General features: G+C 44.7%; 1 protein-coding gene across 4 annotated transcripts in view; it reads left to right on the forward strand.

Annotated features, from left to right (window-relative positions):
- Window positions 1-16,880, forward strand: part of LOC119655574 (POU domain, class 6, transcription factor 2) — a 189,092-nt gene that overhangs the window by 51,506 nt on the left and 120,706 nt on the right. For all 4 annotated transcript variants that reach the window (XM_038061502.1, XM_038061505.1, XM_038061504.1 and 1 more), the window contains exon 2: window positions 10,904-11,277. In XM_038061502.1, coding sequence (XP_037917430.1) covers window positions 10,927-11,277 — 351 coding nt within the window. In that variant the 5' untranslated portion in view covers window positions 10,904-10,926. The remainder of the gene's footprint in view (window positions 1-10,903; window positions 11,278-16,880) is intronic.

Genomic DNA, 16,880 nt, shown 5'->3' on the forward strand with positions numbered 1-16,880 from the left:
ACAAAGGTGCGAATTATATCCAAGTTTCAAACGTTGCTGATGAGTGCAGAGGCAGAGGTGAGGCAGCGTCTGATGAGTTGCCTCCGCCCTGGACGAAAACGTTCGTCTTTCTTCCATTACTCGTAATTATCTATATATAGTGCTTCCTACACCGTGCCACCTTCTCTGAAATTTTGATAAGGAAGGGGTGAGGGGCAGACTGATTGGGCTGTAGACTGTGTTTCCTGTGCAGTTTGGTCTCTATATATGTGGCTAGTTATTGTTCTATAAATAGGAACAGTGGCCGCTCCTCCACCCTCATAGGAGAATAATGTAAATTCAATCTAGGCAAGATGGTTTGTAAGGTGTGAATGAATTTACCGCTCACTTCACCCTCCTGGAAGATTCGACCAAGTTCGTCTAGTTTGTCTAGTCGCTTTTGTTTGATTGCGTTACACACACAAATGCAGGTCTCATATTCACATCTTCGGGTAACGTAGGGCGTGCAGATCGTTTCTTTTATTTTCATTGTCATTTTTCCCTCCATTTTTTTCCAAGAAAACTGGTCTTTAATTATGTAATCATCACCCCTACTACTGTGTAAATGATCAGTTCACGCCACCTTCTCTTTTATTACAGTGGAGCGGTTCGGCCTACTGAAATTCACCAACTGTTCAACTGTATAACTGTTGTCACCAACTGTTATAAAGTTTCTTTCTCCATTTTTGTGCCTGGTCCGTCGGGCTTCTATAGAGTCCCAACGTGATTGACTGAGCGTTTAGCCACGGTCTTCTGAAGGCGCATTCCTTCGGACAATGTGTCCATTTTCCCAAAGCATCTTCTCCATGAGTCCCCCTTAGCTTGAGCACGGAACCAAGGCTGAAAAAAGGAAGATTGTTGTATTGGATGGTAGGCTAATTGTAATCATCCCATTCTCTCGCCTCCTTGGCTCTATTAAATAGCTGTCATGTTATTTGTCATAGGTTGCCGAATTTGTGGTTTCACCAGCTACATTTAGGCTCTTCATGTTCCTAATCGGCTTACAACTATTTTCACGAGTGATGGTGATCGCTTTGTGAAGCCCGCTTACAGCCACCTCAACCACATCTTTGGTTTCAACAGGCTTTTTTACAATTTTTGATTTTGATGGTAGTTCTTCCAATTGTGGCTTTGTTTCCGTAAAACATGCATTTATTATTTCCATGCGAATATGCGATCTGAAGACAATAGATCTGCAGACATACACCACAGCGCTCCGTTTAGGGCAATTCGAATTGCAGAGAATGTAGAATACATTGCTTCGCCGGTTAATGGCAAAGGTCGGTTGACTGTCTCTCTTATGCCTTATGTTGCGAACCATAGAGAGGAAATCGCGGACTTGCCTATTATGCACGCATGAAAACTCCGAGACCGGTATGACTAATCCCCTTCCATCCCCTATCTCATTTGCTCTGCTTCTGCAGGAAAGCTATTAAACTTCTATTTGAGGTAAAGTTTGAAATATAGAAGCACGGGTCCTTATTGGTAGCCGATTCAAAGAACGGGTCCCCAAACGAGGAATACCTCAGCCCAACTTTCGGGATAATAAAGTACGTCCTGAATCTCAATAATGTTTCAATATTTCCATAATCTGGTTACAAGGAAACTTGTAATATTGAAGCCCCATCGAAGTGCTCCGACACGTGCATCACGACTCTGTACTAGCCAGGCTCAGGAATGCAGGGGAAGGTTCTTTGAGCGCTTCGTTCCCTTGCACGTCATTTTCATAAAAATGTACGTTTCTTTTACGGTGTGTGGGTTCGCATCGGATCCTCAATCATGGGGATTCACGTGCGCCTGTCTAAATGAAGAACACGGGAACTAAATCTGGAACTGAAATACATTTATTTTTCTCAAGCCATTTATGACTCTGATAATGACGATTCGTCTCTTGGATGTCGACACAAGTAACGCCTGTTTAAAGTACGAAAGGGGAGAAGCCGGGGAACAGGCTGCGCTAAAAGTTGAACAATTCAACAGGCCAGCAAACCCCGGAAAGAAAAAGTGACTTAACTCCCCAAAAAAGGCGAAGCTACTGTATCGGCGAAACGATTGCAGCCACGAAAAGAAACGACCGAAGGAAGATAAGACCAGAGGTGATTATCATTTCCAAACGAGGTGAAGGGTTATATGCTGACATTCTCAGAAGAGTGAAGGCAGACCCCGAACTCACCAACTTAGGAGATAATGTCAGACGCATTAGGCGGTCCCAGAAATGAGATCTTATGTTGGAGCTCTCGAAATTCAAGGATGTAACTGCGGGCAAATTCTTCAGCCAACTCGGAAATTGTTTGGACAGGAACCGGAAATAAGGACTCGCAGGCCGGAAATCACTATAATCTGCGGACTGCAAGAATCAGCGGTGAAAGCGTCTCCATCAGCATACCAATAGAGACAGCACTCAAACCGTTAGCAGCAAGGAGAGTGATATAATATGCTGGGCTGTGTCGCGTTAGGGCGCAGGTGACATTGAAGCGATGCATTAGATGTCTTAGCTTCGGTGCAAAGGGAAGGAAGGTGTGGATCATCAGCACGTTGCAGGCAGCTGTAGTTGCCTAGAGTACAGAAGAGCCTTAATACAAATCGCTGATGAGGTTGGTACAAACGATGGACGATGGCCGACCATAATAGTAGGCGTTTTTCTTGCGTATGCTCTTGAATGGATCAGCCGGACAACTAATATGAGGGGACGTGTTCTCCTCGAAGCATTCGCGGAGTTGAACGTGGTACTGTCGAATGTTGAGGCCTGGGGTCTACAGTGGACCTGACATACGTTCGTGTCGCTTTAGTTAGTAAAGTCGATTTGGCATGCCAGTGAGGACTAAACTCACAGCGACCACCAGGCAATCTGTATGGAAATCAAGGGCGAATCGAGCTCAAAAAAGGGTTTTCGCAGAATGCCGGGTGGTTTGGGCGGTTGGACGGTGAAAGCTTTTGAGGGCGACAGGTTTTCCCGGGGGCCCGACCTTTTGCCACCACCTTCGAGGCATGCCTAATGGAAAGAATATTCCCTTCCCTGTCCAGTGGAAAAAGCAAAAGGTGGTGTCGCTTCACCGGGTATTTAGTGAACCTATTGGAAAATTACCTCTCTGGTACAGGACGGAACTGAGTGCCATTTTGTGGAATATCATGTATAATAGAGTGCTTGCTCTTCCAGTCCCAGAGGGGACAACGATTGTCGGCTTAGCTGATGACCTAGCTGTGGTTCTTACAACAAAACACCCAGAAAATGTGGAGGTCTACACAGAGAATACAGTAAGACCAGTAAAGTCCTAGCTAGAAAGAGCTTGGCTGACCTTAGCGGACGCGAACCGCAGGAAAAAGAACACTGTGAAAGTGAAAGTCGTTTGATATACTGTCGTATCAAATACCTGGGAGTGTAATTGACATTAAATTGAGCTTTAGGGAACACCTGAAATATGTATGCCAAAAGGCAGCCAGTGTCGCCGCGGCAGTTACAAAATGCCGAATATTGGTGGGCTGAAGCATTGTCAATGCTTCTAACCGGAGTGGTGCGTTCCATCCGGCTTTACTCGTCACCTGTCTGGGCAGAGACGCTTGCAAACTCTCAGAGACTGAAGCAGGTGAACTCGGTGTAGCGGCTGGTGGTTTTGAGGGTTTGCAGTGTTTTTTGAACCACATCAGATGATGCAATATTGGTAGTGGCAGGCATGATCCCTGTCGACAATCTGTCGAAAGAAATGAGTGTACTATACCATGCTAGACGTATCGAGGGGCACACAGAGTGTAGGAATGCGTCAAGATCAGAATTGCATGACCTCTGGCAACGCAGATGGGAAAAGTCTACGAAGAGCGTGGACGCACAGGCCAATTCCCAAGATTAGAGTGTGGTTTGAGCGGAAAGAAAAAGAAACCAACTACCACACTACTCAGTTCCTCACGGGGCACGCTGGTTGCTACATGCAGTATCTGCACCGCTTTGGGTTGGATAACTCTCCGAAGTGTCCTAGATGTGGTAGCATACCGGAGGATGCAGAACATGTGATGTTGCGATGCCCAAGATTTGCAATAGAGAGGAGGACTCTGAACCAAGTGTTGGACAACAGCGTGAGCGCAGACATTAAGGTCCGAGGAGAACTGGCTTACGGTTTCCTCCGCAACCGTGAAAATGCCGGAGGAGTTGCTGAAGGAGCAAAGAAGGAGGAAAGCCGACAGAAGGAGAAGGACCAGTGCCTAAGAGCAAACCTACCCCGCGAAGTAATACCGAAATGTAGGTCACGCGGGGGGTGATGCTGGAGAGACCGGGGATGGTTTTTAGTGGTTGTGAATCCCGCACGCGTCCGTTTCATCTCTGGCGTTTGTGCATCGGAGCTGGAGTGTGTCTTTCTAAGATTCTCTACCTCCAGGTACGAACAAAAGAAAATGTTAATGATATCTTTGAAATCCAATGAAATCTGGTGCGATGGCAGATGGCTGCCTCAACCTCATTTGAATCTTGGTTGCGTTACAGAGGTTTATGTTTGGTTTTATTCTTGTCCCGCCGTTGTAAACCTATCACTTGCGTATAATTTAATTTGATGAAAATGAAATCGAACCGTAATCTCATTGCAAGTAAAATAGGGAAGAAGTGGCAATAGAAAATGCGCGGATGTCCTTTGTTTGACAAACGAGTTACAGAAAACGTATGAAAGAATGGAAAATGCGATTAATTTATCATAATTTCGGCCGTATATAGTCTTCTTTGTAGATACATTTCAAACTTGATAATGAAGAGTGTAGCAGAAAAGATGTTCCTTTATATCCCGGCAAACAATTTTTTTAAAATTTGTTTCGAAAATACAAGGACATAAGAACTAGGATATATAACTTCTTCGAATATTAATTATCACTTCAAAGTTATAACCCCGGCTTTTTTCGTCCTGCTGATACCAGAACACATACATACATATTTATTGGTGTATATTGGAATGGTATGGTGGCTGGATGGAAATTTCCCTAATTATGAATGAAATTACGGTGTAATCTACAGAAAAGGCTCTGGCATGAGAAACTAAGGGTGGAAAACAAAAGCTAAAACGCAGATAGGATAACACCCGTTGCATGTACTCCTGAACACACAAGACGGAATTGTCAAATTGAGTCGTCTCGTTCTATTTGTTCGTCTGTCGACTGACTTTACATTATTCCTTTTATATTTCATAATTTGAACATGCTGAGCGCTAAATAAAAATTCGATTCTTTCCCACTGTTTTTCGTCCCCTTTGAGTGGAGTTAAATTCGTGCGGAATGGCAGTTGTTTCAATGAGATTCAAAATGAGGGTTGCAACTTGCCACGGACGATGGTGCGTGCCTACGCGATATATCATTATATTCAATACTAAATGAAATTACATTTCTGCTGGATGTGATTATTCGTATTGTACTTGGAAATAATTAAAGGGATTTGGATGAACTGATCTCGTGTTCCTTTTACACTACTTTGAGTAACGCGGATATTTTTGAATTTGAGGAGGAAGTAAAAGAGTTCAGGCGACTGGAACTTCACAGTAAAATTGATTCTGAAAACTAATTTTATCTTTTCGGTGTTAGTTGACAACCTTTAAGATAGATTGAAAATTGTCTGATATGTGTATTGGAATGAACTATGTTGGATTAGGATGACAAACAAACAAACGAAATAACAACCTCAGAACAAAATCCCTGACTTCGATCCACCGCGGTCCAAACTCCTTCCTCCAAGTTTGTTGCCTCAAAACGACCGAAACGTTAACCAAAAGTAATAACCCTGCTCATCGGCCGTCTCTCGATCAACCGTTCCCGATAAATTTAACCTTGAACTTTTCGAGATCATGTTGCCAGCAACATGCGCAGCAGGGTTGATGGATGCGGCCGATCATTTCCTTCTGTCACGATCACTTCGACCAAATGCATCCAATAATGTGCAATATGCGGCAAAATTTAAGGTAATTCCACACTTATTTGATCAAATTAATCCCAAAAAAGGCGAATAAAATCCCACTGCCGTCACGAAGCCCCGGCTACAACAGTGCAGCTGGGTTTCCGCTAGTCCCTCAAGGTAAGACAGCTGAAAACCCGTGAGACAATCACTGCTGGTAAGCGGCTTAGTATTTGAGTCCTGTACGAGGAAAGTCAGCCAAAGATCCGTGCTTTGGGTTAGACTTTAAGGTCCTTCGCGTGGGTCACGCTCAGATTACAACCATCTATGTCCTCCAATTCGTATCGAACCGTTCCAACTCTACCAATGACCTTCGCTTTCACGAACTTACAATCCAATTTGGCATTGTATCGCTTCACGGCACAGGTTAAGTTGAAGAGCCATTTATATACGACATCTCCGACCTGAAATTCACGGGCTCGGGATCGCAAATGGTAAGTCCTCTCTTTTGTCATTGTTCTCATTTCTCTCCAATGCATCCATTCACCTCTGCTGGTGAATGCATTCTAGATATAGAATCCGGAACAAGATATTGTGTTACCTTCCTGTGTTGGATGAGAGAACGCGAACCCTTGATGCTTCAATGCCCATCTGGCTAATCCACCGTGAAGGTCTGACTGATTTGTCAGCCATTTGAGCGAAGTGTGGTCAGTTACCACTTCCATGTACCGCCGCCAGACATTCCTGCTCGCCGAAATTGAGTAACCTTCTTCAACATATACGGTATAGAAACTTCATCCCCCTTTTCTGTCTTTTGCATCAGCATCTATGCCATGTTAACTTGCTTCAGAGCGGCTGGCGAAAAGTTTGAGGATATCAGGGCTGCGCAAGACTGGAGCCGAAGAGAAACTCGCTTTCAGAGCGTAGAAAGCCGAGATGGCTTCCTCATTCCAGTAAACCTGACGCTCCTTCTGAAGCATGTCGGTCAACGGTGCAATCAGCGAAGCGTAACTTGGCACAAATCGCTGATGCCATCCACACATTCCAAGAAACCGCCAAAACTGTTTGACAGTCTTCGGCCGCGGAAAATCGTTGATGTCGTATACCTTGCTGAAATCGGTACAAATCGTCCCGTTACCGATGATGTGCTCCAAGTAATGAACCTTCTTCATGACAAGTTTTCTCTTCCATATGTTCAATGTCAAGCTAGCGCATCTCATACAGAGAGCCACTTCGATTATGAGCTGCAAGTGCTGGTTGAAGGTCTCTGTGATCCATATATACAAAGACTTGATGGCGCAAGTGGGCAGGGATGACTTTGTCCATCAGTCGCTGCATGGTTTGAGGTTAACTACAGAGCCCAAATGGCATGCTCATAAACTGATCGAGTTGTCGCCTTGGAACTGGGTAGGCAGTTTTATCCTTAGACGCCTCATCCAATGGAATTTGCCAGATCCCATCCTTCAGATTTAGACTCATGATGAATCTAGCTTTCGGGAGACGGCTGAAAATTCCCTCGATGAGAAGTAAAAGATAATCATTTTTTACAGCGACACTGTTCACCTTACGCGCATCAAGACAAAGCCGCTTTTTACCGGGTTTCACTACAAGGTTGACTGGCGAAGATCAGGCCCTTTGCGGTCTGTCAATGACTTCCAAAGCCAGCACCTTGTCAATCTCTTCATAGAGGAGCTTTTCGATGGCGGGAAAGACTGAGAAGTGTCTCTGTTTGATCGGATTATTACTCCCGAAATCGATGACATATGTCATTAGAATTATACGTCGTAAGCCCTCCGACTCGAAAGATGGAAAATTGCCAATGACAGCATGGAGCCTCGATCGTTGGTGTATTGTCAACTGGTGTTGATTGATGTTCTGGACATTTTCGATGGAACATATTCAAGGTGTAAATGGGTCCTGTGCGAATTCGAACTTCCGCACAAAATCAGCTCGAAGGTAAAGATTTGGAGTTAATGACGGGATTAGGAGGAATGACGTCGATTCCGTCCGATCACGAAACGTGATGTCAGCCGACACTTTGCGTACAGTCGTATTGCTAGTCCTGTCGGCTGTTCTGAGATCGATGCGTTGTTTCTCCCACTTGCACCGACCGTCGTTAATAATTTTCCCAGCGAAAGCTGAAGCCAAGCAGCTTACGGTTGCTCCGGTATCGATCAGTCCTGTAACACGTTCACCCAAGGCTATGACATGTGCATACAGGCGAATATCATTGGCGAGCCGACTTGTGAGAACGACAGTGTGGTAGAGACGACGGCTTCGCATTATTTACCGCCAATATTGAGGTAAGCGAAGTGTTGGGCACTTAGGCTTCCTCGTCGCCATCTTTAATAATAATAGTAGTTGGTGCAACAATTCAATTGGATCAGAGCCTTGAAGTGTGTTGCAGCACTTCATTCAAGACACAATACAGGATTACAGTACCCTATAGGCAATGTGGTCAGCATTGCATTCGCCCGAGATTATTACCCTGATTTGACTCAGGTACTCATTCACAGCTGAGTCGACTGGTGTCCGACGTCACTTGACGATACAAATCACACTGCCATCAGTAAGATTTGAACCGCGACCTTCCATACGGCAGCCTTGGGCTCTAGCCATTCAGCTATCCGGACACACTCCATCTTTGCTATTGCGAAAATCTGTTCTCTGGCCGCTAGATATTATTGCCGTCCTATGTGCAACGGCCTCAGAACCGAAGACATCGACTTCACGAAATAATGGGTGGTGAGGTCAAATCGGGATAAGTTATAGCTAAGTTGTCAGACCGCTTCAACAATACGTCAATAGTCACAAATTTCCGATGCAGGAACGCCCTGATGGCTGAGACTGGGCTCTGGAACTCGACATTTTGGAAATTCGGGCTTACGAATATTGAGGAGCTTACAACCGAAGCAGAAGACTTTGGGATCTTCCCAACAGTCTTCAAAGAAATGTCCAATCTGCCGACAATTCCAGCAGACCAAATCAGAAACACTATCTTGCATCTTATACTGAGGATTTCCTGAGATGCACTTCATGTCAACACCCTCTTCAGATTCAACAAAATAGCTGCACAATTGGTTAGAGAGCCTGATTGAGAGACGCTCCTCTAAAATTTCGCACTGCTGCACTAACTTACGTAGCCTGCTAACGGTTCTAGCGGGAAGGTAGAGAAGTTGCCTCTGAAAATTAGATCTTAACTCATGGCCTAGCAACTCAACCAATTCATCTTCCGTTTAGGAACGCACAGCTTTATAATAGCTGTCGAAATTTTCGAATGAAATTTGTGTGCTGTCTCGCATCAATTCAAGGATATCCCAGTCATCTAGAGAATCCTAAACTGCTGACAAAGAGCCTCACGAAAAGGGGTCTTCTCGATTCGTCCGACAGACTGGTGGTAGTCCCAATATCAATCTATTGTTCGGTCTCTAAATAGTATATGTGCATAAGTACACAGCACGTCAAAATCCTCCTGTAAAGTTGTGTTTGTCAACGCCTCCACGCAGAAGATGAACTAGTTGATAGGCAAAGATGTTGATGCGCCATCAAAAACCAGGTCCCAGGATGCCAAAATTGTGTAGACACGGTCCGCTGAGATTGTATTAAACGGTCGTGCCTTGCATTCGTAAGGCGCGTCATCATCGTCATGCTCGTCATACATATAGTCCTCTCCGGATCTGTCGTCATATCAGTATAAGTTCTCGAATCACGACCTGTCGTCACGATCGTAAAAATTTCCATCCCTTCATTGTCATGTTTGTAAAATTTAATTGTGTTACCTCTAATGTCACGTCCGTCTTTGAAATGTACTGCACGAGTTGAAGCAGGCTGATGTTGAGCTGCCTGATGCACTGTGCGTTTTCGGTTCCGATTCTCAAAGTGCAGAAAATTTCCTTGGACCAATCTCGAGGACTCCTTCCTCTCTGAATGTTCAACTCCTAATAAAACTTCCACAAAACTCACGGATGGCCAGAATGCCATCCCAAACTCAGAAAATTTGTTTCACCTGTGTGCAGAAAAACTTCGGATTCATCTCATCCGTCACTTAGTCCCACGAAGAAGAAAGAATAGTTATTTTTGCAAAACCGAAATCGAAGAGAAAGGTAGGGAAGGACACAGAAGCTCGGACGGTAATACTGTTCAGCATATAGCGACAAAGGTCCGTAATTCCAAAGACTTCTGGAAGGCAATCACCTATGAGACGTTAAGTCTCAAAAACAAACACAAAAACAACGACTAACTCTTATGGTATTCTACCAAGGATACGGCAGAAAACTCTATTTTACAATGTGAGAAAGGAAATTGAGGCTTGGGAACACTGGCTTCCGAGGTACAAAAGGCGCGAAACCTAAAACTATAAATGTGAATGCTCGTGTATGTGGAGCCTAGCCGGGAACAATGTCGAGAATCTATCGATTCTCTATCCGATACTACAAAACTACAGACCCCACGTTGGCCGCCATTTGTAATGAACTATGGTGGATTAGGATGATCAATCTGTGGCCGAAAACGACCTAGAAAGAAGAGCTATCCCAAAATCTGAAAGAAGTGACCATGAAGGTCTGCCCTCATATACTGAAACTTCGTCAAAGCTTTCGGTTGACACGTTCTTGCACGCCTCTGTGCTAGCCAGGCTCGGGAATGTGGAGTGTTCCTTTGAGTGCTTCGATCCCTCACTTGTCATTTTTACAAAATAAAAACAAAAAAGAAAATGCTCCCGAAATGATAACCTTACAACAAAATTTCCGACTTCAATCCACCGTGGTCCAAAATCCATCCTCTAATTTTGTTGTACAAAGAGCAAGACTGTCATTCACTTCTAAAACATCCGAAATCCCAACGAAAAATGATCCCCCTGCCCATCAGCTGTTTCTCAATCAGCCGGTCCCAAAAACTTGGCTTGAACTTCGAATCCGCGGTCACTACCGTATCTGCAAAATAATCGTTATTAAAATGAAGTTTATCGTCCTTTTTATGTCCATAAACTGGCAAAAGTTTCTAATTCAAATTGTTCCTTTATCTTTTCAGACGAGTCGGGATGCGAAAAGGACATGGCGGAAGGTGCTGAAGAGACTGAAAGTAATAACAACGCTGATACACCCGCCATGTTAGGAACCGTGTTACCATGTGAAGCGTTACAAGCTTCAATTGGTGGCATGAAGCGTGAATTCGATTCAATTGGCATTCGGACGTCACCATCCCAATCGCCATCCTTGCATCAGATTTTAACAGCCGCGGCCACAATAACCACGGCAGCTACCACGCCATCATCAACAATATCAACAGCGGCCACATTGCGTTCAAGTACAACAAAATCGCCATCACCATCGCCATCATCTTCGTCATCGTCCTCATCGTCATCAGGAAATGTTCAACAGCATCCCATTAATCTTAAGTCCGAAGTAAGTCAATTTACAAGATCTACCTCAGAGTATCTCTGTTTTCTTTGCGGAGTCGTTGATTCGATGGGGACAACCTTACTTTGCTTCTCGGGATGGGGGGGCTTCATGTGGTACCCATTTCTGTGGCAAAAATACATGGTGAGATCTCCCATTCTCAACACCAGGCTTAAATGCAGTAATCAGCAAATCCGCTTAATTTGTGTCGGACATATGTGTAGTTGCAAACATGTCGTAAATACAGAAATGAGACTAACTCTGCGGCAATTGACTGGTCACCTAACGACTTTTCCGATGGTTAGAAACCAACTGGAACACCAGCAGTGGTCAGCGAAAACGATAATTACCGCCAATGCTCTGATTATAATAATTTATAATTTTAGTATTTGTGGGCAACGGGAGCGATTGTAGCTCAAAGATTTTCTTTGCAGATTTGTCATACGATAGACATTATCAAGTCGAAGCGATAGTATCGAAACGGAGTCGTAGATAATAATCGGGACGGAAACCTCAGGTGTTGAAGGTTTTTTTAGAAGTGAAGGGTCGCGAAACTGTAGGCGTATTTGCCCCTTGGCATTCGGATTTATAACAACTAAGCAAATCTAGAAAGATTTTGAACTTCTATACGTTATGCATGCATGTATCTGCGAAAGTCACCTACATATCTAACTTCATTACACAAAAGTTTAAGAAATTAAATGCGTAACAAGCTCTGAAATCCATTGCTATGTATATCTCTTTCGAATTCAATATCGATTATTCAAAATGAAATGCATGTTCCTACCCCGGTGAATTATGCGTTCGATCAGTCTTATATGAGACTCATTAATTAATCCGTGGTTACCATACGGCCGGCCACAGGCATAAGGAGGTGATTTGAAATCGGGTTTCTCCAAGTTCTCTTCCAGGCACGAGAAAATGGCTAAACTACTTTTTGGCACTATATAGCGATGCAATGTGCTCCGTCGTTCACTTGAAATCAATTTACCTGGGCGATCTAAGATAATATCAGTATCAATTAATTGATAAGTGTCTGCGACAATTTTCCAATATATGTAGGAGTTTTCACTGCACGTGTTGCAGCAGAATGTATGACTTTCCAATTTTCTACATAGTTTGCGGAGTATTTAATTCTTTTCGTGTAAGCATTATCCTTCCAGTCACGTCTAGTGATTTTATAAATGTCCCTAATGACTTCCTTCAATGAAAATTTCTTTCAGTGAACTTCCACTCCTTTTTCTGATCCTTTGTCTGGTCTAATAGCAGGGTCAGCTCTGCTAGATCGGGTGCATTGCCTAGCGCGCTAAGGCATCTGTCTCGGGTGGTCTTATATAATTTTTTCCTTCAATTTGGATATTCAGGTCTATCTTAGTTATCAAGATCACGGATAACAAGATCGTTCAATCGGAAGCACTCCCCTTTCAACTTTTCGATGATGGGTACATTACCATTTCGATCACTAATATCCTAACTTCCGGTGTGATCATCGCGGGTAATGCCACTGATCTAACCCAACAATTTCATTCCCATAATCTGTGGGAGCTGCCCAGCACTATAAAGAGCAACAAGATTAATGGCACTACAGTAAATTTTTGGAAGGAGTTTGGAAGCCAATTTCGGAATGACCCTTTTTCTGCACTGATACCCAAAGGAGTTTGATGAAACAGCTCACAATAACCTGAGAGCACTGATCCAATAAACCGCTGAACTCTGGACGGGTCCATAGCACTGACAGTAATCGTGCCACTCTCCTTCAGGTCAGTCTTCAAGACCTCTGAATTCATCAGATTACATGTGGTACATGAGGTGATAATAAAAAAAGGGGGGATATCCCGATATCCACTTGTTGTGAGAGATTTATCATCGGGGGTCAGCCTTTATTTAGAGGCTGGCATTCCACCAGTTGGGATTCCAGTTGGGCTTAATCGAGAATTGTATAGGTCATTCTGTGGTTTATGTCTCACAATTCTGAAACCTTTTTTTACACGGAGGTGGAAAATCGTAGAAAGACACGTCCGCCGCAGCTCCGCCGTCCAAAGGGCGGAACTACAGCGGGCGCGTGTGGGATTCACACCCACTAAAAACCACCTCGGTCTCTCCAGCCCTAGCCCCAGCCCCAGCCCCAGCCCCGCGGGACCACCATTGAGGTATTACTTCGCGGGGTAGGTTTGCTCTTAGGCACTCATCCTTCTCCTATTTGCGGCTTTCCTGCTTCTTTGTTCCTTCAGCAACTCCTCCTGCATTTGGATGATTGCGGAGCCAACCGCAAGCCACTTCTCCTCGGACTCCAGCATCTCAGTAACCAAGCTCTCCGAGGTCCCGCTCCTGCCCAGCACCTGGTTTAAGCTCCTTCTCTCCATTGCAAATCGTGGACAGTGAAACATCACATGCTCTGGATCCTCCGGTATGCCATCGCATCTGGGACAGTTCGGAAAATCATCCAACCCAAAGCGGTGCAGATACTGCCTGTAGCAACCACCGTGTCCCGTGAGGAACTGGGTAATGTGGTAGTTGGTCTCCCCATGTTTTCGCTCAAGCCACACCCTAATGTTGGGAATGAGCCTGTGCGTTCACCGACCTTTCGCAGGCTCGTCCCATCTGCGTTGCCAGAGATCAAGCGACTCTGACCTTGCCGCATTTCTACGCTGTGCATGCCCCTCCATATGTCTTGCATTGTACAGGACACTCATTTCTTTGGCCAGAATGTCAACCGGGATTATGCCTGCCACCACCAATACTGCCTCATCTGATGTGGTTCTAAAAGCACTGCAAACCCTGAAAGCCATCCGTCGGTAAACCGAGTTCACCTGCTTCCATCTCTGAGAGTTTGCAAGCGCCTCTGCCCACACAGGCGACGAGTAGAGCAGGATGGAGCGCACCACTCCGGCTAGCACCAACCTCCGGCAATGTTTCGGTCTACCAATATTTGGCAACATTTTTGCAAGTGCCGTGGTGGCACTGGCTGCCTTTTGGCATGCATACTCTAGGTGTTCCCTAAAACTCAATTTAGTGTCAATTATTACCCCCAGGTATTTGATAGCCGGCTTTGATACAACCGTATGTCCACCGACCTCCACTTTTACAGTGTTATTTTTCCTGCGTTTCGTTATTAAGACCGCTTCCGTTTTCGGGTCCGCCAAGGTCAGCCCGGCCTTTTCTAGCCAGGACTTTACCGCTCTCACTGTTTCTGTTGCGTAAACCTCCACATCTTCTGGGTGTTTTGCTGCAACAACCACAGCTAGGTCATCAGCAAAGCCGACAGTCGTAGTCCCCTCTGGGACGGGAAGAGCAAGGACCCCATTATACATGATATTCCACAACAGGGGACCAAGTATCGATCCCTGTGGTACCCCGGTTGTGACAATGTACTCTTTGGGGCCCTCATCCGTCTCGTATCAGAGAGTCCTCTCTGAGAGGTAGTTTTCCACCAAATTCGCTAAGTATACGGGGACACTAAGCTATTCAGTCACGACTCCGTTACCTTACATATGATATTTATTCGCCTAGCAGAATTCATTTGTTACTTTATATTTCCATGGATCAGCGAGAATTCTGAAAATAATATTCACTTCTCTCCCCTTTACAGCTTATTATGACTTTAATCTCCCCATTGTGAGCTGGTCTAACGCTTTTAGCTCTCCAATCTTTCCTGGCAAATATTTCCATCTTTCCTTTATGTATTTTCGTGAACACCTATGCCACTCTCCAGTTCAACTTCACCAGAAGTCACTTAAATCACCATGTGTATTCAACTTTCCTCGGGGTTGTTTTTTCTTAATCTCCAAATGTCCCTCCTTGAAACAGTTCTGTGTCTATCATCTTAAACTGGATTTCGATGCGCAAGCCGCTTGTGTCAATTCCCATGCTGGGCACAAAACTGCTGATTTCAACTTTTTAAATGCCAATTTCGAAGGTCTGAATTCGGCGTAAATCTACTCCCATCCTTACTCTATTAATATGTGACCAAACACCAGACTCAGTTTGCTCAATTCTATCTAACCTACTTCGTTTTTGCGACTCTTTCCCAGCGTCTCGCCCTCTTCAAGTAGGGCTCAATCGTACTTACTCAATCTAGTCCGAGACCTATGAAAATCATCGTCTGAAATGCGAAGTAGGAAAAAATTCTCAGGGTTCTAGACCTCAGCGTGATTTTACTCATTTAAAAGCCCCGGGATGATCTTGATGTCATTAATAACCAGATTCAGAAAGGAGTATCTGATCAGTATTGGTATCGGGAACTTCGGGTCCTTCTGGTTTCATATAAGTATCTTTCACAGCCACGCCCAGCCTTCTCCCTCTTTCATCAAGCTTGAAGGTTTCTATCATCATAATTCTCAACGGCGCAACAACCGGTATCCGGTCCAGGCCTGTCTAAATAAGGAACTCCAGACATCCCAGTTTAGCGCCGAGGTCCACCAATTCGATATCCCTAGAAGCTGTCTGATATCCTGACCTACGCCATGGTTCCATCTCAGACAGGGTCTGCCTCGTCTTCTTTTCCTACCATAGAGATTGCCCTTATAGACTTTTCGGGTTGGATTATCCTCATCCATACGGATTAAGTGACCCACCCACCGTAACCTATTGAGTCGGATTTTATCCACAACCAGACGGTCATGGTATCACTCATAGATTTCGTCGTTATGTAGGCTACGGAATCGTCCATCCTCATGTAGGGGGCCAAAAATTCTTCGGAGGATTCTTCTCTCGAACGCGGCCAAGAGTTCGCAATTTTTCTTACTAAGAACCCAGGTTTCCGAGGAATACAAGAGGACTGACACGATCATTGTCTTGTATAGCTTTGACCCTATGGTGAGACGTTTCGAGCGGAACAGTTTTTGTAAGGTAAAATACGCTCTGTTGGCTGCAAACAACCGTACGCGGATTTTATCGTCATAGATGCTATCTGTTGTGATTTTCGACCCTAGATAGGAGAAATTATCAACAGTCTCAAAGTTGTAGTCTTCCATCCTTATTCTTCCTGTTTGACCAGTGGGGTTTGATGTTGTTGGTTGGTTGGTTCTTGCTGACGTTGCCACCATATATTTTGTCTTGCCTTCATTGACGTGCAGCCCAAGATCCCGCGCCAATCACCGCATGCTCGATCTGGATGAAGGCAGTTTGTACGTCTCGGGTCGCTCTTCCCATGATGTCGATATCGTCAGCATAGGCCAGTAGTTGGACGGACTTAAAGAGCATCGTACCTCTTGCATTTACCTCAGCATCACGGATCATTTTCTCGAGGGCCAGGTTAAAGAGGACGCCCGATAGAACATCCCCTTGTCTTAGACCGTTGTTGATGTCGACTGGTCTTGAGAGTGATCCTGCTGCTTTTATCTGGCCTCACACTTTGTTCAGGGTCAGCCTTGTCGGTCTTATCATCATATTCGTTAGGATACTGAATTCTCCCATGACCATGTACAGTTTTACCCTGGCTATGCTATCATAGGCGGCTTTAAAGTCGATGAAAAAATTGTGAAACTGATGTCCATCCAGTAATTTCTTCCATCGCTTGCCGCACAGCGAAAATCTAACCTGGTGCTGATTTGCCTGGAGTGAAGCCTCTTTGGGTATCAGTGAATGATGTTCTCGTTATATCGGGCTAT

The sequence above is a fragment of the Hermetia illucens genome, chromosome 4 (assembly GCF_905115235.1).
Source record: "Hermetia illucens chromosome 4, iHerIll2.2.curated.20191125, whole genome shotgun sequence".
NCBI classification, from domain to species: Eukaryota; Metazoa; Arthropoda; class Insecta; order Diptera; family Stratiomyidae; genus Hermetia; species Hermetia illucens.